The 24,963-nt window shown below is 38.1% G+C and overlaps 2 protein-coding genes across 6 annotated transcripts in view; both read right to left on the minus strand.

Annotated features, from left to right (window-relative positions):
- Nucleotides 1-24,963, minus strand: part of LOC126426959 (zinc finger protein 726-like) — an 809,906-nt gene that overhangs the window by 719,916 nt on the left and 65,027 nt on the right. The window lies entirely within an intron of this gene.
- The window catches only part of LOC126426958 (uncharacterized), a 474,113-nt gene that overhangs the window by 384,597 nt on the left and 64,553 nt on the right, over nt 1-24,963 (minus strand). For both annotated transcript variants that reach the window (XR_007576468.1, XM_050089072.1), the window contains exon 5: nt 18,510-18,551. Coding sequence is in view for 1 of the 2 variants with exons in the window: in XM_050089072.1 (XP_049945029.1) it covers nt 18,510-18,551 (42 nt within the window). In the remaining variant the exon portion in view is untranslated. The remainder of the gene's footprint in view (nt 1-18,509; nt 18,552-24,963) is intronic.

Consider the following 24,963-nt stretch of genomic DNA (forward strand, 5'->3'; position numbering starts at 1 on the left):
TACAAAGAGATGCAAGGTACCCCGCAACACAGGCAGAGGGCTCGGCAGTACCGTACACTGAGCACACAGCGCAGTGGGGTGGTAAGTCAATAGGCTGGTGAACTGACCTGTCAGTTTCTTTGCTCTGACTGAGCACACAGCCCGTATGGGCCGGCAGCGATACACGGGCTAGATGGGTTGAAGCCAGCACAGTGCATGTCTCTAGTTTTGGACACAAAATCAATAGCCCAGTTGCTTAAAGTACATTAGTACATGATTGCACTCATATTTCCTGTAAAATGGGAACACTGACTTGATATTACAGTAACACAGGAAAGACATATAGTAAGCTGAGATGATGAAAGCATATGAACTGTTATTAGTACCATCAATTCTGGCATTATAAAATTTGATTCTTGAAATGAAATGTGTTTGACCATGCAAAAAAACAAATGTACACCCACAAATGTAAAGCAGTCTCTGCAGAAAAGAGAATACTCCAAGAAAAAATGGCTCACTGAGGTCGGTTGGGACAGTTGTGGAACATAGTATAAAAGTGAGGCATGTTTACACGTATAGAAATCAAACTAAGAGAAAAAGAAACACATTCCAAGTGGAAAACAGCATTCTGGTAAAATACACAAGATGAACTGCAAAAGAAATTTTAAAAGATCATACAGGAACACAGCTGTAGCGTGTATCTTGCAATGTTCTTCAGTTGATCACCTTAGCAAAAATGAAGAAATTACTGAATTCAACAGATCATTCTCAACCCTTTGGCTGTAGTGGAATGCCACAGTAGTCTAAATGCACTATGCCCTAACAGCAACTGAGTGTTATTCAGCACCAATGGAAGTATGGTGTGATTAACTGCTGCAGCAGTTTTGAATCATACAGTTTTTAAGTCCACAATTTGATAACTCCATTAACAAACAAATATTTGATCCTGATGGAGTTGTTACAAGTAACAAGTGCATGGTAATGTTTTGGCAGCATCAACAATTTGACACATTTTATATTCTTACACGGTAAGTATACCCCTGATTTTCAGTGTTAAGTGTTAAAATTTCTGTGCACATCAGCAGCAATGGTTGATCACACAAGCTGAAACTGCAAATTTAAGCTGTATACAGAATACTGAGGGGTACTCACAACACACCAGAATGACTCAAGAGTGAAAATTACCGCTGACAAAAGATTTCTGTATGCTCTGCTTCGTTTTAGTTGTAATGGTAGTGTCAATCACATCCAGTCTGTCCCCGATTCCCATTTAGAGCACTGAGAAGCAGGTATGTTTATATTTGAATTGACCAGAGGTTGTTAGTGTGTCATTTCCTTTAAATAATTTCTTATAAGGACAGCACGCCATCTCAATAGTCAGAGAAATGTCAATTTATGCTTAGCTCACAGATATTAATGTCTGTATATTAGAATGTAAGTTAGTTAGACTGACATTTTTTTAGAATACAAAATATTACTTGAAATTAGTACCAAAATAGTCCACAAGATGTTTATTATTATAATTATTATTATTATTTTTTTTTGGGGGGGGGGGAGGTAATCATGAAGCAGTTAGCACTAGGTTTAATAATTTTCAATGAGTAAGTCAAATGCTCAATAGAAAATCTTGGCGCTTCATGTTTTGCAAGTAATCATTAAACAGTTTAATATTCAAAGAGGAGAATAACTGCTTTATGTAGTCAGTTCTTGGAATGAGTTGTAATTTATGGATGTATTTACACTACAGTCTTTCTGAATTAAATAGATAATAACAGTTAGACTGTAGTTTTACAGAGAGAGAGAGAGAGAGAGATTTTACTTGATTTAGTGACGACCCAGAATATTACCTTGAAACTTTATTTTTGACTACAATTAAGTTGAATTATCATATAATTATCTCAACAGAATTAGTGACAAATTAAATAATAGACAGTTTATGTTGTTCTGAGCACTGCACCTAGCTAGGAACTGGTACAGTTCAGTATACACCAAAAAAGAGCTATCTGCATGCTGCCCTTGCCCTTTCATTAGTTCAAATTTTAAAATATTATGATGTGGTTTTCTACCTACCATCTGCAATAAGATAACAAGGTTTTTGTACATTCTTAGACATAAAAACTGACCATCGGCCGGCCCCAACAGAGACTAAGTTCGAGTCATTCACTTAAAGTGGTCAATAAAACTGACCGCCCCTGACAACTCTAAGTCCGGCAATCTGCACAATCTGGCAACACTGTAAGATGCAGTAGTGTTAGGAGGAAGTGTAGTGTACTTCTGAAATCTTCTCGCATTGTGTGAGCCTGTGGTCTAGTGGTAATCATCGCGCATTCTAAACTTACAGTTGCCTGTTCACGTTCAACAGTTCTTTAAAAATTTTTTTTTTTTTTTTTACTACATTTCGGTCTAAAGTTATGGGTCTGATTGAACATCGAAGATAATTTGCTTAACAGTCTACCCACCAGCAATAACAAGTATTCCAGAAACAATTCTGCAGGACAGCTCGTGGCTACGTCACGGTCATAACAGCTTACGCTCGAGCGTTTCCTCGCGCTGCTGCGGCTTCCGGCCACCGCCCAGACGCCACTTGCCGCATGAAATCCGGCGCCGCCCAGGTGAACGCAAGCTGTCAGTGTGTGTCCCAACTGTCATTTTCGAATTTGAAGTTGTAGATATCATCTTGCAGTTAAGCATCAGATTTTGCATACTTGAAAATCATGAACTACAGTAAAGCATTGTAAAATTGAGTCACAAGTGGCAAAAGATGTAACATCTGCAACACAACGTTTACTTTTGGTATAACAGAGGGATGAATGCAGAGGAGGCAGCAAGAAAGATTTAATCTGTGTGTGGAGCGAGTGCATTTGGGAAAAATACGCCAGAAAAATATATTCTTGTTTTAACAAAGATCGTTCTGGCATGAATGATTTTCCACATCAAGGAAGTCCCGACTACTGAGATATGTTATAGATTACCATTTTACCATCATGCGACATTTGCATTCAACAGGCAAAGTTCAGAAGTCTGGTGTAGGAGTACTGCATGCTCTAATTCGAAACAACAAAAATCAACGGAGTGACTATTATTCAACGCCATCAGGTAGCTGATTGAGCATTCCTATGCAGTACTGTTACTGGTGACGTGTTATGATACCTTTATTGTTGACTTCCTAAGAAGAAAAGAAAAGCTGCGCCCCACCAAAAGACGTAAACTCGAGCAAAGGGTAGTGTGAACATAATATTTTACATCTGATAGCTCCAAAAGTGTGTTTTGGGCTACGAATTCTGCCCCAAGGGGTGTGTGCAACACAGCTGGAATTTGTTGCCAACAACTGAGACACCATCTGGACGCAGTGTAAGAAAATCGAGCAACTAAACTACATCACCTATGCTTCTGCATGATAACACACACTGTTGATTTGAGAAACAAAACTGTCCAGGAGATTGATAGGAAAGTCTTCTCTCAGGCACTTGTATTGATAGGGAAGCTCTCTCTCGAGCACTTCACCTACCTCTCATCATATATTCGTAAAATTTTACCTTTCCCGCTCTTGATCGATCAACCATCAAGGCAGTTCATTTCTAGACGAAAATACTCTTAAAACTACACTGGTTTAATGACATCATTATAACCAGTAGGTTTTTACTGGCGTAGAATTTGTAAGCAACTTTAGCATTGTCAGATCATTTTAGATATCGTGAAAGAAAACTCTGCTACTGATTAATTTCCCTTTGATGATTACTGTTGCATTTAGTAAACTAATGGAAAATGCAATTAAAATATTCACTGTACTAATACAAGTTAAATTCAGCTTACCACAGAAACATCCCGACTACAGTCTATCATTATTTATGGAGGACTTCGAGGCTATGGCACTGAGGACTTCAGCTTTGCAACCAACGTGCTTCTGGAGATACGTGGACAATACCTTCTTCGTATGGCCGCATGGACGTGATGCTCTTAACAGGTTTTTGGACCACTTCAACTGTCTTCATTCCCGTATCAAATTTACTATGGAGGTTGAAAATGATGGGATGCTTCCATTTTTAGACGTAATGGTTTATAAAAAACCAGATGGAAGTTTGGGACACAGCGTTCACCGAAAGCCGACACACACAGATTTGTATCTGCACCCTAAGAGTTGTCATCCACCACACCAACGTAGTGGCGTCCTTAGGACTTTGGTACGGAGAGCATATGCCATTTCCGACGCAGACAGCTTAACCCAAGAACTTGAGCATTTGATGACTGTTTTTAAGGAAAATGGATACACCGAGAAACAGATTCGTCGGGCTATGGAAGTTGGACCGTCTCTGGAGGTGTCCGAAGAGGAACATAGACCTGTGGCCTTTCTTCCTTATGCTGGAGGCTTATCGTTTAAGATTGGACGAATTTTAAGGAGTTTTAACATTAAGAGTGTGTTCCGTCCACCCTCTAAGATTAGGGCTCTGCTCGGCTCTGTGAAAGATGATTTGGGACTTAGGAAACCCGGGGTGTACAAAATCCCGTGTCAATGTGGGAAAGCTTACGTTGGCCGTTCTATTCGCACAGTGAATGACAGGTGTGTGGAACATCGCCGTCACACGAGGCTACAACAGCCGGAAAAATCGGCCGTAGCAGAACACTGCCTGAATGAGAGACACAAAATGAAATTTGAGGAAACTGTTGTAATTGCCAACATTTCCGGTTTTTGGAATAGTGTGTATAAAGAGGCGAACGAAATTAGGTTGGCTGATAATTTAATCAACAGGGACAATGGGTTTCCTCTTAGCAAAACGTGGAATCCTGTATTATCTCGCATCAAAACTGAACGTTCTTCGGTGCGGCCCTGATTGCGATATATCGTTGCCAGCAGTGTTTCACTAAGGGCGGCGCCACCTCCCTGTTTTGGAAGTCGGAAACCGTGATGGGCGGCGCATGCGCCGTGTACTGAACGGTGGCCTATATAGGACGTCGAATTGCAATCTTGCGTCAGTTCTCAGCGGGACTCATCAGCAGAAGCAGCATTTCCTGAAGATGGCGAACAGTTGGATCGCCGAAATATCGAGTCAAGTTGATATTAGGATCCGGCAGCAAACCCGAAAAGACTTTCAAGACTTATTACGCCGGGAAAGCCTACGTAGTTACAGTCTATTTTAATAAAGCATTAAGTGTCTGTAAGAAGATTGAGCCTATTTTAACACAAATTAGTAGGATATTACCAACTGTTGACTTCAAAAAATTCTGAAATTACTTCATTTCCTGTATCATTCGCAAGTATTATGAAAATGTGGCATTTCATAGATAAAATTATGTATTCTCAACAACAACAATATGTCGGCAGAAAACAAAAGTGGCATTATGAATTTGGCAGTACCGTAAGGTTTTCGCTCTGATATTAAGGGTTACTGAAAGTAGTAAGACAAATTTTGCTGGAGCATTGTCTTACGATTCCCTTATTGAGTTTGTATCTGCGTGCTTGTAGCTCTGCTACAGAAGAATTAAAAATCTGGCTTTCAGTGAGTCTCGAAAGGCGAACGAACACAGCTTGCACCTGGTAGCCAAGCATGTTAGGTGGGAACTGGTTTTTTCCTAAAGTGGGAAGACATCCTTTTGTGGTTGAATTGTTGGCAAATGTCAGTCAGACGTGTGCTGTTGGTCTAAGTGTTTCGGTGTGTTGAATTTGTACCAATGATTTTTCTACAGGTTTTTTCTGTTACAAATAGAGAGTTGAAGTCTCCTATTAGTATTTTCACGTCATCTTGGTGAATTTTGTTCTTAGTATTTCCGAGTGTGTTCCAGAATTTTTCGACATTTTCGGTGTTTTTCTTACTTTCGATGTTGGTGGGGGCATGAGCATTGGTAAGTGTATATTTTTTACTGGGGCTCTGAATGAGCATAGTCATAAGTCGATTTTTGATGGGTGATTTCTTTGACAGAATTGATGATAGATCTGTGTTCGAGAAATGCAATGCCGAAGATTGGTATGCCTTTTGCTACCTTTTGTTGTATATTGCTCTTGAAGATGCAATGGTTCCTGTAATGCAAGGTTTCATTGTCAATTAGTTGTGGTCCTTGAAGAGCAAGGAAGAGAATTTTTTGTCGGTCGATTTCTTTTGTGAGTTTATTTAGTTTTCGAGTTTGGATCAATGTATCGATGTTTAGTTTTCAAATGCATGTTTTCTGCTTGTAGTGAAATTTACCAGAGATCTTAGATATTCTCTGCCATGCTAACCTGGACTCACCAGTATCCGAAAATCCAACTGCCGCCTGTCGACAGCTGGGCTATGTGCCACCTGGGGCAAAGTTGACTTTGCTTGCACAGTTTGTGTTTGCTTGTGTTTCATTGGTTTGGCCTGAGTGATTCCAGGACCGGACAGGACCAGAGGGTGTTGAAGCCTTTGGAAGCAAATATTTTCAGCTGAGCTCATTGAGCTAACTGACGGTGACCAATGTAGCGTTGATTTTCATTCTGACGTGTCTGGATTTTGGGTTCAACAGATTGAGTAGCCGTTCAGGATTGTGTAAATATTTGGTTCACCTCAACTATTGGATTTCTTCGGTACCACCCTTATGGGGGAGAGTTTCCCTAACCGCCACACGGGATTATTATTATTATTGTTATTATAACTGTGCAAGCAAAGTCAACTTTGCCCCAGGTGCTACATAGCCCAGCTGTCGACAGGCGGCAGTTGGATTTTCGGATACTGGTGAGTCCAGGTTAGCACGGCAGAGAATATCTAAGATCTCTGGTAAATTTCACTACAAGCAGAAAACATGCATTTGAAAACTAAACATCGATACATTGATCCAAACTCGAAAACTAAATAAACTCACAAAAGAAATTGACCGACAAAAAATTCTCTTCCTTGCTCTTCAAGGACCACAACTAATTGACAATGAAACCTTGCATTACGGGAACCATTGCATCTTCAAGAGCAATATACAACAAAAGGTAGCAAAAGGCATACCGATCTTCGGCATTGCATTTCTCGAACACAGATCTATCATCAATTCTGTCAAAGAAATCACCCATCAAAAATCGACTTATGACTATGCTCATTCAGAGCCCCAGTAAAAAATATACACTTACCAATGCTCATGCCCCCAACAACATCGAAAATAAGAAAAACACCGAAAATGTCAAAAAATTCTGGAACACACTCGGAAATACTATGAACAAAATTCACCAAGATGACCTGAAAATACTAATATGAGACTTCAACTCTCTATTTGTAACAGAAAAAACCTGTAGAAAAATCATTGGTACAAATTCAACACACAAACACTTAGACCAATGGCACACGTCTGACTGACATTTGCCAACAATTCAACCACAAAAAGATGTCTTCCCACTTTAGGAAAAAACCAGTTCCCACCTAACATGCTTGGCTACCAGGCACAAGCTGGTTTCGTTCGCCTTTCGAGACTCACTGAAAGCCGGATTTTTAATTCTTCTGTAGCAGAGATGCAAGCACGCAGATACAAACTCAATAAGGGAATCGTAAGACAATGCTCCAGCAAAATTCGTCTTGCTACTTTCAGTAACCCTTAATGTCAGAGCGAAAACCCTACGGTACTGCCAAATTCATAATGCCACTTTTGTTTTCTGCCGACATATTTGTTGTTGTTGAGAATACATAATTTTATTTATGAAATGCCACATTTTCATAATACTTGCGAATGATACAGGAAATGAAGTAAATACAGATCTTTTTGAAGTCAAAAGTTGGTAATACCCTACTAATTTGTGTTAAAATAGGCTCAATCTTCTTACAGACACTTAATGCTTTATTAAGATAGACTGTAGTCGGGATGTTTCTGTAGTAAGCTGAATTTAACTTGTATTAGTACAGTGAATATTTTAATTGCATTTTCCATTAGTTTACTAAATGCAACAGAAATCATCAAAGAGAAATTAATCAGTAGCAGAGTTTTCTTCCACGATATCTAAAATGATCTGACAATGCTAAAGTTGCTTACAAATTCTACGCCAGTAAAACCCTACTGGTTATAATGATGTCATTAAACCAGTGTAGTTTTAAAAGTATTTTCATCTAGAAATGAACTGCCTTGATGGTTGATCGATCAAGAGCGGGAAAGGTAAAATTTTACGAATATATGATGAGAGGTAGGTGAAGTGCTCGAGAGAGAGCTTCCCTATCAATACAAGTGCCTGAGAGAAGACTTTCCTATCAATCTCCTGGACAGTTTTGTTTCTCAAATCAACAGTGTGTGTTATCATGCAGAAGCATAGGTGATGTAGTTTAGTTGCTCGATTTTCTTACACTGCGTCCAGATGGTGTCTCAGTTGTTGGCAACAAATTCCAGCTGTGTTGCACACACCCCTTGGGGCAGAATTCGTAGCCCAAAACACACTTTTGGAGCTATCAGATGTAAAATATTATGTTCACACTACCCTTTGCTCGAGTTTACGTCTTTTGGTGGGGCGCAGCTTTTCTTTTCTTCTTAGGAAGTCAACAATAAAGGTATCATAACACGTCACCAGTAACAGTACTGCATAGGAATGCTCAATCAGCTACCTGATGACGTTGAATAATAGTCACTCCGTTGATTTTTGTTGTTTCGAATTAGAGCATGCAGTACTCCTACACCAGACTTCTGAACTTTGCCTGTCGAATGCAAATGTCGCATGATGGTAAAATGATAATCTATAACATATCTCAGTAGTCGAGACTTCGTTGATGTGGAAAATCATTCATGCCAGAATGAACTTTGTTGAAACAAGGATATATTTTTCTGGCGTATTTTTCCCAAATGCACTCGCTCCACACACAGTTTAAATCTTTCTTGCTGCCTCCTCTGCATTCATCCCTCTGTTATACCAAAAGTAAACATTGTGTTGCAGATGTTACATCTTTTGCCACTTGTGACTCAATTTTACAATGCTTTACTGTAGTTCATGATTTTCAAGTATGCAAAATCTGATGCTTAACTGCAAGATGATATCTACAACTTCAAATTCGAAAATGACAGTTGAGACACACACTGACCGCTTGCGTTCACCTGGCGGCGCCGGATTTCATGCAGCAAGTGGCGTCTGGGCGGTGGCCGGAAGCAGCAGCAGCGCGAGGAAACGCTCGAGCGTAAGCTGTTATGATCGTGACGCAGCCACGAGCTGTCCTGCAGAATTGTTTCTGGAATACTTGTTATTGCTGGTGAGTAGACTGTTAAGCAAATTATCTTCGATGTTCAATCAGACTCATAACTTTAGACCGAAATGTAGTAAAAAAAAATTTAAAAAAACTGTAGGTTGTGAACAGGCAACTGTAAGTTTAGAATGCACGATGATTACCACTAGACCACAGGCTCACACAATGCGAGAAGATTTCGGAAGTACACAACACTTCCTCCTAACACTTCTGCATCTTACATTGTTGCCAGACTGTGCAGATTGCCGGACTTAGAGTTGTCAGGGGCGGTCAGTTTTATTGGCCACCTGAACTGGACGGCTTGGACTTAATCTCTGTGGCGGCCGGCTGGCCGGCGGTCAATTTTTATGTCTAAGACTGTACATTACTACAGCTTTAAATCCGTTTTTACTAAGAGCCGTGGCTTCTCTACCAACAGCACAGGTAAAAATGAGCACTATCACCATTGACCAGAGTAATGTCTCCATATCTCAGTTTCATGGGGAGACACTAGACTCTCTCACCAAATGGGTGACACTGCTTCACCTGTCACAAAATTTTGTTACTGACCACAAAGCTCATTCCATACCAATGTCACACTGGTACACATCATTAGCCACGTAAAAGAAGCCCAACAAGCAGCAGAGCACAAACACTGCATGAGGGCAATTCCAGTGTCATACTGGGACACCTCATTGGCCATGTAAAAGAAGCCAAACAGGTAGCAGAGTACAAACACTGCCTGAGGAACTGAAGAGCCTGCACACAATCTGCAGCCCAGACAAATTTACCATCCTTCTAGAGAAGCCAGTTAAGAGGATGGCAGATGTACACAGCCTGGGGAATGAAATTAGTACAATACAAAATGTTGCCCAAAAAAATACTCTAGTTCCTTCTGGTTCTTTGGTGCTGGCACGTTGGTGGCAGCTTTGATATGTCCTCCTGTAGTGAGGCGATCTTCTTTGCTTAGCACACGTCCCAAAAAATGAAACTTTTGGGAGAAAAAAATTGCACTTTTCTAGCTTGCAACAAAGGCCACTCTTCAGAAGGCATTGGAAAACTGACTGTAGGTTTTGTAAGTGCTTCCTGTGCAGAGCCCATTAGCCAGTGTCATTGAGGTTGTTTACCATCAAGAAATGTCATGACTCAACCGCTCCAAAAATTATTGACAAATGCTTGACACAGGCAAGATCGCAAAAGGCCAGCAACTACAGTGGTAAAACCCAAATGGGATGTCAAGTATCAGAAAGTCTGCGTCCAATGGCAAAAGCAGGTGCGCGTTGTGCAAGTCAATGTGTGAAAAACACTGATCCCCTTACAACTTTGCTAACAACTCCTCCAGCCACAGAATTGGATATAAATCTGTGGCACATTGAACACTGACCGACTGTTTAAAACCACTGCAATGGTGGACAGCATCATCAGGTTTCTGAATCACCACCAAAATGGTGTCTGCCGGGTGTCATGACGCATCACAAAGATTGGTAGTTGTTTTTTGTGTATATCGGTCGAGAGCAGCTAGCCCATCACACGAATCAGTTGGACCCATTCTGAAGTAGCAGAACTGGATGACATTTAATGATAACTGCAATACCAACCATTTTGATGAATATGATACCATATCACCTAGTTTACACACAGTTATATAGATGAATGAGCATACGTTGTAACATTAATGGTTTACTGTATTGATTACATCGAGTCCTCTGACGACATTCTCAGCCTAAAAAGAAGAGGAAATATAGTTAATTTAACATGATATCTGGTCACTAAGGAATATAAGTGAAAAGCAATGCAAAGAAAATTCAGTCATTATTTACAAAATTCATGTGTAGAAAACTAATAGTACTTCGCATTCCACCAATTTTATCAATATAGGATTCATGTTAGTAACAAAAAAATATCTCTATTTCCAAAATTATACATTCAAGTATTATTGTGTATGCATAGTTGATGCAATTTGGTCATGACGATATATTTTGGCATGTTAACTGTTTCATCTACTCCCCCCCCCCCTCATGAACCATGGACTTTGCCACTGGTGGGGGGGGGGGGGGGCTTGTGTGCCTCAGCGATACAGATAGCCGTACCGTAGGTGCAACCACAACGGAGAGGTATCTGTTGAGAGGCCAGACAAATGTGTAGTTCCTGAAGAGGGGCAGCAGCCTTTTCAGTAGTTGCAGAGGCAATAGTCTGGATGATTGACTGATCTGGCCTTGTAACACTAACCAAAACAGCCTTGTGGCGCTGGCGCTGCGAACAGCTGAAAGCAAGGGGAAACTACAGCTGTAATTTGTAATTTTCCCGAGGACATGCCGCTTTACTGGATGGTTAAATGATGATGGCATCCTCTTGAGTAAAATATTCCAGAGGTAAAACACTCCTCCATTCAGATCTGCGGGCAAGGACTGCTCATGGGGACATCGTTATCAGGAGAAAGTAAACTGGCATTCTACAGATCGGAGCGTGGAATGTCAGATCCCTCGATCAGGCAGGTAGGTTAGAAAATTTAAAAAGGGAAATGGATAGGTTAAAGTTAGATATCGTGGGAGTCTTATAAATACAAAATCAAACTGGGGTAATGCAGAAGAAGATTTAATAATGAATTAAAAAATAGGAGTGCGGGTAAGCTAAAACAAGCAGCATAATCAACACATTATTGCGGCCAAGATAGACATGAAGCCCATACCTACACCAGTAGTACAAGTTTATATGCCAACTAGCTCCTCAGGTGGCGAAGAAATTGCTGAAAAGTATGATAAGATGAAAGAAATTCTTCAGATAGTGAACATAGATGAAAAGTTAATAGTCATGGATGACTGTAATTCAATAGTAGCAAAAGGAGAAGGAAGTGTAGTAGTTGAATATGGAATGGGGATATGAAATGAGAGAGGAAGGCCCCTGGTAGAATTTTGCACAGAGCATAACTTATTCATGGCTAACACTTGGTTCAAGAATCGTGAAAGAAGGTTGTATACATGGAAGAGGCCTGGAGATATTGGAATGTTTCAGACAGATTATATAATTGTCAGGCAGAGATTTACAAACCAGGTTTTAAATTGTAAGACATTTCCAGGGGCAGATGTGGGCTCTGACCACAATCTATTGGTTATGAACTGTAGATTAGAACTGAAGAAACTGCAAAATGTTGGGAATTTAAGGAGATGGAACCTGGATAAACTGAAAGAACCAAAGGTTGTACAGAGTTTCAGGGAGAGCATAAGGGAACAATTGACAGGAATGGGGGAAAGAAATACAGTAGAAGAAGAATGGGTAGCTCTGTGAGATGAAACAGTGAAGGCAGCAGAGGATCAAGTAGGTAAAAAGACGAGGGCTAATAGAAATCCTTGGGTAACAGAAGAAATATTGAATTTAATTGATGAAAGGAGAAAACATAAAAATGCAGTAAATGAAGCAGGAAAAAAGGAATACAAACGTCTCAAAAATGAGATCGACAGGAAATGCAAAATGGCTAAGCAGGGATGGCTAGAGGACAAATGTAAGGATGTAGAGGCTTGTCTCACTAGGGGTAAGATACATACTGCCTACAGGAAAATTAAAGAGACCTTTGGAGAGAAGAGAACCACTTGTATGAATATCAAGAGCTCAGATGGCAACCCAGTTCTAAGCAAAGAAGGGAAGGCAGAAAGGTGGAAGGAGTATATAGAGGGTTTATACAAGTGCGATGTACTTGAGGACAATATTATGGAAATGGAAGAGGATGTAGATGAAGATGAAATGGGAGATAAGATACTGCGTGAAGAGTTTGACAGAGCACTGAAAGACCTGAGTCGAAACAAGGCCCAGGGAGTAGACAACATTCCATTAGAACTACTGATGTCCTTGGGAGAGCCAGTCATGACAAAACTCTACCATCTGGTGAGCAAGATGTATGAGACAGGCGAAATACCCACAGACTTCAAGAAGAATATAATAATTCCAATCCCAAAGAAAGCAGGTGTTGACAGATGTGAAAATTACCGAACTATCAGTTAAATAAGTCATGGCTGCAATATACTAACACAAATTCTTTATAGACGAATAGAAAAACTGGTAGAAGCCGACCTCAGGGAAGATCAGTTTGGATTTCGTAGAAATGTTGGAACATGTGAGGCAATACTGACTCTACGACTTACCTTAGAAGATAGATTAAGGAAAGGCAAACCTCCATTTCTAGAATTTGTAGACTTAGAAAAAGTTATTAACAATGTTGACTGGAATACTCTCTTCTTAATTCTGAAGTGGACAATGGTAAAATACAGGGAGCGAAAGGCTATTTACTATTTCTACAGAAACCAGATGGCAGTTATAAGAGTCGAGGGACATGAAAGGAAAGCAGCGGTTGGGAAGGGAGTGAGACAGGGTTGTAGCCTGTTCCTGTTGTTATTCAATCTGTGTACTGAGCAAGCAGTAAAAGAAACGAAATAAAAGCTTGGAGTAGGAATTAAAATCCATGTAGAAGAAATAAAAACTCCGAGGTTCACCGATTCTGTCACAGACCACGAAGGACCTGGAAGAGCAGTTGAACGGAATGGACAGTCTCTTGAAAGGAGGATATGAGATGAACATCAACAAAAGCAAAATGAGGATAATGGAATGTAGTCAAATTAAGTCGGGTGATGCTGAGGGAATTAGATTAGGAAATGAGACACAAAGTAGTAAATGAGTTTTGCTATTTGGGGAGCAAAATAACTGATGAGGGTCGAAGTAGAGAGGATATAAAATGTAGCCTGGCAATGGAAAGGAAAGCATTTCTCAAGAAGAGAAATTTCAAGATATGATAACACCAAGCAGATTTAGAAGGATGTAGATTGCAGTAGGTATTGGGAGATGAAGAAGCTTGCACAGGATACAGTAGCATGGAGAGCTGCTCAAACCAGTCTCTGGACTGAAGACCAGAACAACAACAACTGTTTCATAAATACTGTAACATAGTACAACCAAATTGTATAACCAATTTCAGAAACTGAATTAAAACTTTACTGTAAACTTTAAAAAACCTGATTGTAACAATGTATGATCTAACTTCGTATTGTTAAAACATATTTGAGGACCAGTGGCAGTACTCATAAGAAAACCAGTATTTATCCAGACTTTGAAGTCAGTATTGTGTCAGTCTTTGAGAGAGTGTGAGGCAACAAGCAAGTTTTTAAAGCAAGTACACTCTTTTGGCTTCGTCATTTAGTGATTAACAACACACACAGTGCCTCACATACATTGAAACACCCAGATATTATACATAGAGAAAATTCAGCGAAGAAGAGTTACACATCTCGCTCAACATTGGGTACAGTAAGAAGTTATGTTGCACAATTGCAGCGATGAAAGCCTGTTATGTTTTACTGTGCCCTGTTGGGTCATCACTGCTGTGATCTTCCAGGAGGCCAGCCGGCAGGGTTTGTCGTGACATTGTTCAATGTGTGAGCACACACTTGCAGCTGTGTGCCTCCCCACCAACACTCACCATAGATGCTGTTGTCATGCAATTCCTATACACCTTAACAACAGGTATAAGGTGTTCATAGAATATTCATACCAGTGAAATCCACTTCATCAGCTGGAACTGGGGAAAATCTTCCTGATGTTTCATGCGTGTACAGAAGAATGGTTTGTTCATTACTTCATTACTGCGAACCCCAATGGTAGAAATGTGACAGACCTTTCAGGAAAACAACAGTCCTACAAGGGCAGAAAACACACACACACACACACACACACACACACACACACACACTAGTACTATGCATTTTGCAGGAGCTATCATCTGAGATATGGATCCTAGACTGCCGAAATGTGTGGGACCTATACCCAATGGGACTAACAAGGGGGCTCACACATATGGGACAGAGAAAACTGTAAGGGCCTACAGCATACCACCTTCAATTCTGAGATTTTTGTGAACATTCACAAAAAGCAATCTCACTATTTTCTTTGATATCCACACACGTATGGGTCACCATGATGTTGTGCTTTAGGCCCTTGTGGTCCTCAGTGCCACATATGCATAGCAGCACAACACACATAGTTACATATATGTTTGACTTCATGCGAGTTTTACAGAGATGCTGGAAGAACCGAATTGTCAGATGCTTAAAGACAGAAGGCCTATTTGCACAGTTTTAAGAATCAACTTTAAATTACACATCTACGAATATACCACAACCCCTACTTATCTCTTCCATTGACTTTGCCAGAACAAGATTACACTACAGTGAGCACAGATGAATTGATGCAACCATTTTTTTTATGTTCCATACATGAAAGGATTAAAATTAACCTGAATATTTGGTACCCTCTGCCATGCACTTCACAGTGGTTCACGTGTATGGACTCATATGATGATGGTTGAATAAAAATGTATTTGTAACTATCAATGTTCTCTTTGGATTACTTGATAACATGGAATACAAGCAGTTTCTTCTTTGTCACCATTTCCATATAATATCATGGATTTTCATTCTTGTTCTAACTTTCAGAATTCAATGGGAAAATATTCTACTTCTAATTGCAACTTAATTGGAAGCTGGATTACTGAAATCATTCATGTGAGAAATACACTATGTATATCTCATAAAAGGAGATGTAACTAATTTTGATTGTATCCACAAAATATGTTGAGGTTATGTTCAATCCTCAAGTGAAAATATAGACCTCACTACTCACAATGCCAAAGCAGCTTTAGTTTTCATTAGCACTTTTGCAATATTAGCAGTTTAACTACATTAAACCTTTAAAAAGTATGAATAAATGTATGGAAGATTTAACTGAATGTATTTAGCATAGTTGATATTTAATAATAAATATTTTATGGTGTGAGACTTTAACAACAATAGCCGAAAATGAACAAAGCATATAAGCTGTAGAAATCAGGTTTTTAAGAAGTGTAGATAGCTTTGAGTGTATGATATGATTATGAGTACAACAATCACACAAGGATAAGTACTTAAAAACACAACTGGACTGATAAAACAGTACAGAACTAAATAGAAAGATCATGTCACAATACTGAATGAAACTAGGTGATAAATTTGTGACCAATTGGAAAAGATCAAAGGTAGACCAAAAAACAGATGGAGCAACAAACAGAAACTAACCACCGATCATAGAGGCACTGAACAATTGGACTTAACAGCCAAGAAGAAGAAGAAGAAGAAGAAGAAGAAGAAGAAGAAGAAAATTCATGGCCTGCTGATAACTACAGGTATACCTGCACCTACACCTTGCAAATCACTGTCACATTTATGACAGAAAATACTTTTTACTACATCATATATTATGCTTTCTTCCTGTTCCATTCACAGATGGATTATAGGAAGAATGTCTGCTTACACACCTCTGTGCAAACTGGTATTTGATTAATTTTGTCTGTACAATTTCTGGACAACAGTTGTTTATGGAGCTGAGGAATATTCATAGTTTCTACATAGAAAGACATTCTTAACACCTTAACTAAACAAGTTTTCTGCAGAAATGGACACAAAAATTTGCAGTTTTTTTTAACTGCTTATGTTCAACTCTATTATGATTATAGATTATTTCAAACAGTAGTTTGGCAAATTATTGACTTAAAGGGCAATTGGAAACTGGTAACAAGTTGCTATATTAAAACCCCCACTATACTTGCTATTTTAAAAACTAACTCTGTCTTAGGACAGAGTATTTTGGCCAAATCTCTTTCGAAACTTTCTGTAGAGTTTTTGCTAAACAACAAAAATTACAATAATACACTTTTTCACAACAATTATCTTCATAAGATTGTGGCTGTGTGAAAGGCTCTGAAGCATCGTACAATACATAGACATGTACATCACTACCTTCACACATATATCACGAGACCCTCTCATTTTTCTTCCGATTTGCATCAGGAACCCGGCTCTAAATCCCACATCATCTGGTAGGATTCTGCTTCCTTGCCATTGGTAGAATGAATGATGGTAAATGATGGTCAGCTGGACAAAAAGGACTGCTGCTCATGGATGAACAACCAGTTATTTTGAAAATAATTTCTTCCTGTGATGTCTGCTTGTGTCTGTATGTGTGGATGGATATGTGCGTGTGTGCGAGTGTATACCTGTCCTTTTTTCCCCCTAAGGTAAGTCTTTCCGCTCCCGGGATTGGAATCACTCCTTATCCTCTCCCTTAAAACCCACTTCCTTTCGTCTTTCCCTCTCCTTCCCTCTTTCCTGATGAGGCAACAGTTTGTTGCGAAAGCTTGAATTTTGCGTGTATGTTTGTGTTTGTTTGTGTGTCTATCGACCTGCCAGAGCTTTCGTTCGGTAAGTCACCTCATCTTTGTTTTTATATATAGTGCCTCATAAATAGATGGTTATGGGTGTGAATCTCGCCGAGTGCTTTAAAACTGTTATATTTGAATCTTTATGAAAACAACTTTTTTACTTTTATTCAATTAGCTGGTTAAAATCTAATTTCTTCTTTATAATCCTTTGTTGCGTTACCTTCATCATTGTACTGACTTCTTTATTTGCCTTGACTTTTTCCTTTCCATGATTCTTTTTTCATTTTGAAGCTTCCTGTGATACCTATTACCTGCAACTGAGTACTAACCAGTACTGTTCATTTGTTGGTAACATGTCAGCTCATGTAACCAGTGTGAGGATAGGTTCAGGTCAAAATGAGAAAGTAGTTTGCTTTTAGTTCTGAAACAATTTTTTCTGTGGTGAATATGCTCACAGAGGTTAGCTTTAATCGCTGTGAACAAAGCAAGTGTGATGAAAAGTTCTGCTACAGGTTGACTGCTGTTGTCTCAGTTATATTGCACATCCAACATTGTTGTTAGGTTAGGACAAGAGTGCAAATTCAGTGCTATAAAACAGATTGTCTGCCCCAGTTCAGTCATGGATCACGTAAAATCAGTTGTTGACAGAGCATCTCATATTCCTGTCATACATCACAGCAGCTGCTTCCAACATTGCCCCATGTTACACGCAGGTAACAGCACTTAACAGACTTTACTGGCCAAGTTTGTGTGTCACCTATAACCGAGCATTAGCTAGCAAGCAATGTACCAAAGCTGTAGTAGCAAGCGACCAAAATCAACTACCAGTTTATTTTAACCAGACTACAGAAATTTATCTGTGATATTTCTGATATTCAATATCTCATTTCTTACAATGTATATGCTGCAGCAATTTTGAATTCCATCCGGTCTTCACTACGTTGCATAAAAAAACTTCACATGCAGTTAAATGTAATTCTGTCTATGAGTACTACTCCTTGCCCTCCAAAATTCAAACCAATAATCATGCACATAGATAAAAACTAAACCAGAGAGAGAGAGAGAGAAAAAGAGAGAGAGAGAGAGAGAGAGAGAGAGAGAGAGAGAGAGAGAGAGAGGTATGAGGAAAAGAAAGAAGTATTAGACAATGTATGATAGTAACTCACCTCCTCCTTCATTGCCTGAGGTTCAAATTCAGGAATGCATAACTGTGACAAAAGAAACAGAGAAAAATAAAACCACTTTTGATGACATGAAGTTGATTAGCTTGATTACTATCACTGTAAAGGCATTACATGCACTGATTCTGTACACAAGAAAATTCTTACATTTTGTATCAGCAGAATGTGTCCTATTACAGGCAGAGAAAATTGAGGTACTGTCACATGCCTAGTTAAAACATGATTCCCAAGATTACATATTTTCTTCATTGTAGAAGTTTCACATTTTAATTAATATCATTCATGCATTCATTCATCTGTACATTAGCTGAAAGAAATAAAAACTTCTAGGGATGAAGAACACCTCAAAATATAGATTAATAGCCCCAAAGAAGCCACTGCAGACATTTTCTGTAAAGTATACTAATGATAAATAATTGAGACTAGTGCCGAGCCTTTCACACTAACAATTATGAATATTTCTTTGGATTACTTTAAAAATGGGACAGTGACTACTTTGAAATAAAATCCACTGGCTCTCCTCTTACACTACTAAACTGTGTTTTTATTTGTTGCTCCAACTAAATATTTCTGTAACATTGTTTGGTACCTACATACCGGCAAAGACAAAACCACGTAGAAATTGCATCCCTCAGTCCAAATATTTGTATAGATTAAAGGACTTCCTAAAAAGGTTTTGTAATAGCTGAGGATGTTCAATGTTCTGCCTAACGCTCACTGGAAACCTATTACAGACTCCATATATTGAACTCTTATTCTGAAATTTGCACAGGTATAAATACTTTATATTGATATTGCTCTTTCTTCAAGTAGTGTGGTTGTGATACCACAATTCACACTAATTAATTGTTAACCACATATTCCATTATGGAGTTCATTTATTAGCAACTAAGTACTTCATACCCTTGCTCCTTGAAGAGGCTCTTCCAAGATTTCATGTAATGAGTGCCCACTGATATTTACTTCTGGAACTTTTTAAGTTATTCTCACTTTTTTCCAACTGCACAATATGAGTCGTCTTACTTTAGGTTAAGCTGTCTGTTGGGAACCAGTCTCAGGGCATCCTATTATCCTCCTGGCAACGTGGTACATGTTTGGGCCCTTCATCTGTTTACTGCTATCATACCAGAAGTGGACCAAACAGTAGAACCTTAGGGCATCAAATTCTACATGATGTCTTATTTATGTAGTATTATTTATTGATGTGAAACTCTGCTGCCTGTTTTGATAACATCACTTCATAAATCTAGAGGGAATGCCTTTACCATCATTCCATTTTTGTTTCCCTGGTATAATGTAAAGATCTAGATAATTTATATCCTCACACATTTATATCCCCACAGGCAGTGGGGTGGCTTCCATGGTTCAACAACACAGGTAGCAGCACCGTACATGCAACCACACGGGAAGGTTACCTGTGGAGGCTAGTCAGTCTGTTCAATGTTCCATGGATCCTTTGTACCATTAAGATTAATAATAATGTGCCATGAGTTATTCCACATTCACATGTGAATATGGATACATACTGATCATTTACAATGGTCTTTTTTTAAAAAAAAAAAAAATGTGTATGTGTATGCATATTAGTAAGTCCTAGCCACCGTTCTTTACACAACAGATAAATATAAATTTTTCCATGAAACTAAAGAAATTGTCAAGAAGAAAATTTTTCAGTTTTTATTGAAATTCGCTGTCTGACTGACAGTTTTTGTCACTGGATAGATGATCAAAGATTCTGGTGGCAGCATTGCGCACTCTTCTATGTGTTAAGGATAACCTCACCCTTATTGTGAAATTATGTCATTTTTTCTTCTGGAACTGTAGGTACTCACATCATTCTTCCTTTTGGACTGTAGTGGATTATTCACAAGAAATTTCACAAAAGAGTAGATATACTGTGAAGCAGTGGTAAAAATACATACCTCTTTAAAAATACGTCCACAAAGCCAACATGGGTTAGCACCACATAATATTCTTGTGCAATGAAGACTTTCTTTCTTAAAGCTGAGTTACCCCAGAAGATTTTTCCACAAGACATTATTGAATTAAGATATGCAAGACATGTGAATTTACTGATTTGTTTCTCCCCAAGAACTGAAATGATTTGAAGTGCAAATATGAATGAACTAAGTCATTCTATGAGTTCCAAAATGTTTTCTTTTTTTTCGTTTAGTTTGAACTCTTCTCTACACAGAGATCTAAAAATTTTGAAGTTTCCATCCTAGTTGTCATTTCCTTAACATATGTTACACTTATCACTGCGCAGTACCGCTAGGTTCGAGATGTGAACATGATGTTTTTTTGAAAAGGTGAGGAAGAGTAACATATGGTTGCTGATGAGGGGCAGCAGCTATTGCAGGGGCTACAATACACATGGTTAATTTATTTGGCATTGTAAAATTAGTCAACACGACACTGAATGAATGAAAGCAAGGATGAACTATAGGTGTTACGTTTCTTGAGGACATGGTGAGCTGCACCAAATCAGCCTTCAGAATGACAACAAAATTCAAAGGCTTTGGAAACATCACAAAAAATGCATGTGGGGTAATTTTTTGTCGAATTCTTCCAGTTCTGAGTTGTAAGTTCATATATGACTTTCTTTGTACACAAGCCTCTATGGAAGCCAAACAGAGCTCTCGTTAGAAGATCATCACAAATGTTGGTCTATGTTTTACTACAATCTGACAAATTTTTATGCAGGTAGAGGGGCTTGCAACTAGAGGTCACTTCCTTTACTGCACTTCTGCCAATGACTGATACTTCGGAACATGCCAGTATTTCGTAAGTAATATGGTGTGCAGAAGATCTGGGGGTGAGGGGAGTGCTACAAAGTCATTTCAAAATTTTAGTACTTTGGTTGTAATACAGCCATAATCAGAGGAATTATTATTTTATGTGAGATACCGATTTTTGTTATATCTTTCATGCGTGGTAACGCCAAACATGTCAGCTAGAGGAGCATACAATGTCTGTCAAGTAAGTCTAATGCTTCTACTTTTGATGGTCTGTTTCCTATCCCTGTGTTATCAGCAAGTGTTAAGAAGAATGCACTGAACTTAATGGACAATGAATTCAACTCAATTTCATTTGTCTCACTGCTATGGTCGCTACGGCATTGACCATTATTTGTCTTATTGAGTTTATTCATTTCATTCCAAAATTCCATTTGTTTGTTCTTGAAATTTTCATTTTTGTATATAGTGTACAGATTTCATGTTTTTCATGACATGGCAAAGTATTTTTAATAAGTCTTTTTCTAAAGCTAATCCTCTGCATTAAATAAATCTTTTCCAGGCACAATACAGTTTGACCTCAGACATTCGCCATATTTATCTCAACTCTAACAGTGAGAAATGCATTGCAGCTAAACCAGCTTATATATTGTTACCAGTTTTTTATCATTACTTGCTTATTCAGATACCTTGGAAGTGGGAGCTTTGTGATGAAGTTGGAGTATGACATTGTAGAGGTGCACTTATGAAAAAAGGGCTGTTATCATATTATCCACATTCACAGCTGCAGTAGTTGCTTGAAAGATGGCAGTGAGGAGAAAGGTAAGGAGAAGTATGCATCAGTTACCAAAACAACAACTTCTAACATTGGCACTAGTTTCAAAGGCAATATGAACTTACAATACAGATGAATTTGACAATTTGAAATATACTTTATGCAAACAGAAACAGGGAGCTCTTTCGGATATCATGTCTCACTTTCTCCACTTGCATCCTGAGTGAATTTGTGTTCCATATAACTAATGGGACAGTACTACTGTTTATTGCTTTTTTTTTTTTCCTTCATCCTACATCTTCCACCAGTTTTTCAAATCATAGGTGATCTCGGAATGCAGCTGGATGATAGTTTTAGGTTTGTTGCGTTGTCTACAAAATCTACAAAGTAATCAGGCTTATCTGAAAAGAACCGGGTTCTATGACCTGATAACACTGGATACATTAACTTAGGAAATTTTCTTTTTGTTTCACACAGCCCAGACTGGTTGACAACATGGTACAGCTGGTGAAAAATGATTCGTTTTGATCTGACTATTGGAGCAGCAGCAGTTTCTGGTATTATCTAGTAATATGATTTTCTAATCAGGGGGACTACACTAAAAACTACTTTGTTATTTGTAGTCAGTACTACGCCAAGGTCAAAGCATGCTACTGGCAACATGCATAAAAGAATTTGAGGGATTCAGGTAATTGTAAGGACATGTTACAGAAAGTAAGACCAGTACTCACGGAGCTTTCACAGTTGTCCACCATTTAGCATAACTCAGTGGGACCTGAGCAACTAATATGATGTTTGAGATTAAATGAACACTATTTCAAACAAAAATAATAAAAATGTAGTAACTAAATTCACATTTGATAAACTATGCAATGAAGTGTTACAAAAAATTTGAAAATATTTATATTTAGGATTGTTACACTTATTTAGATATAATATGATGAAAAACAGACATTAAAATAAATACTAAGCACCAGCTTCAGAAATAAATAACCAGTTTTATACCATTAATATAATACTTATTTCGCTCACAATGTAGCTCTGAAAGTTTAAGACAGGAATTTTTTTTTCCCATAATTGTGAATCCTTGAGATGAAGAACTATTTGAGTAATATGAGACATTTGCAGTAATAAAATCCCAAAAACACCAACTCACAAAATTAATAAATAAAACCAAAAAGAAAAGAAGAAATTTCCATGTTCTTTAAAATTTCTTATAGTAATTATCAGAAATCCATAAATCAATTACGAATGAGAAAATAATGGGAAGTACCACTAGAGTGCACGTTCAGTTTGACAAATATTTTTTATTATTATTGTCAATATTCTTATCTGATTTTTGGTGAATTTTTATCAAATTATAAATCGGCTTTGCATTTCCATTTGCCTTACAGCTTATAAGTTGCTTCTTGAGCATCCATGTCAACAGTCAAGTAGTAGTCTGCCAACGTAACAGCTCACCTCCCAGTATATCTTTTCTCCATGACTGCAATATCCTGGGGAAAATTCTTGTCTATAATTTTGTATTCTCTCAGTTGTTAAGATATTGAAGTGAACATTTTGAAACTTTCTGAACAACCTTCTCATCACCATGGTGCATTCTATCAAACTGATTGTTCTGAAGAGCTATCAAATTCATAGGCCAACAAGGATATCCTGTTTGATTTTGATTCCCTCAACCATTGAATCTTTTCCCTCAAGTGCTTGCAGGTCTTACATTCAAAATATATTTTCTTTACAAAATTGTTCAGGATTTATGTAAGAATAACTTTAGAAAAAATGTAAGGACAAATTACAAAACTAACTGAATCAAGATATTGAACTAGTATGACCTCGGCGTTGAGTAATATTTCAATTATCTTATTTCTCTCCCGTCATACATCGTAACAGTTACACATACATGGGCAATAAATGTCTTTTATTTTTTTCTTTCTAGGTGACATTCAAAAACCAGAGCTAAAGTGCAATTCTCTTTGTGATATTGATTATCAGTACATTTGAACTGATACAGGTTACATACTTTTCAAGTAATTTATATTTTCACTTGTACAAAGTGCTGGAAGATTATCACTGGGCTAAACTTCCATTTGAACCAGTTAAGCAACATACAGGCAAACTAATTACCTTACATAATCCAATGGGCAACAAATTTGTGGGAAAATTTTTATATACTTCCATATCTGAACTGTGTTGCACTCACAAAGTTGTTTATAATTTCCTTTCAGCAAATATCACTGTGTGAACATGTTTCACCATTGGCTGAATTTTCAGATATAAATTAAGGGAGGGAAAAAAAAGAAAAAAAAAACAACTTAAACATTAGTGTCATGCAATATTTTGTGTAATGTAATATCTTGTACAGACATCTTTTATTAACCTGACACATTCCACATCATTACGAAGTGTCGTATTCAAGATGTATGGAAGAAGTATTAATCTAATCTAATCTAATCTAAACACTTCTTTGGCATCCATGCTCCCTGCACTCATTTGTTGTAATAATGCTGTTTCGTACAGTAATTCTTTTATTCAGTTATTCAGTTCTGTGCATACCTAACAATCTGAAACGTAGTTAAAATATCACAATTTAAATAAAATTGAGAGTAGAATAATATCTGATTTTGTTCTAGAGTTATTGATTTTTATATCAGACAGATGGTCTGATGATACACCCATTCCTGTCCCTGCGCATTGTGAGTCATGTTGTCGTAACAGTCATCAAATTTCATAAAAAGTTCAAGATATCGTAATGAAGTTTCTTGCAAATGTTAGCATAGAAAGAGGCACATGTATTGCATCATAAATAATCAAAAATTTGGCCTTGACCAAGATAGGGAAGTAACTCATCCACAGCTGTGAGAGGTCAATGGAATGGGACATGTAAATATGTCAACAGTGCTTCAGTAAACCTCCAGACCAAATTTAAACG

This window comes from Schistocerca serialis, chromosome 11 (genome assembly GCF_023864345.2).
Source record: "Schistocerca serialis cubense isolate TAMUIC-IGC-003099 chromosome 11, iqSchSeri2.2, whole genome shotgun sequence".
NCBI lineage: Eukaryota > Metazoa > Arthropoda > Insecta > Orthoptera > Acrididae > Schistocerca > Schistocerca serialis.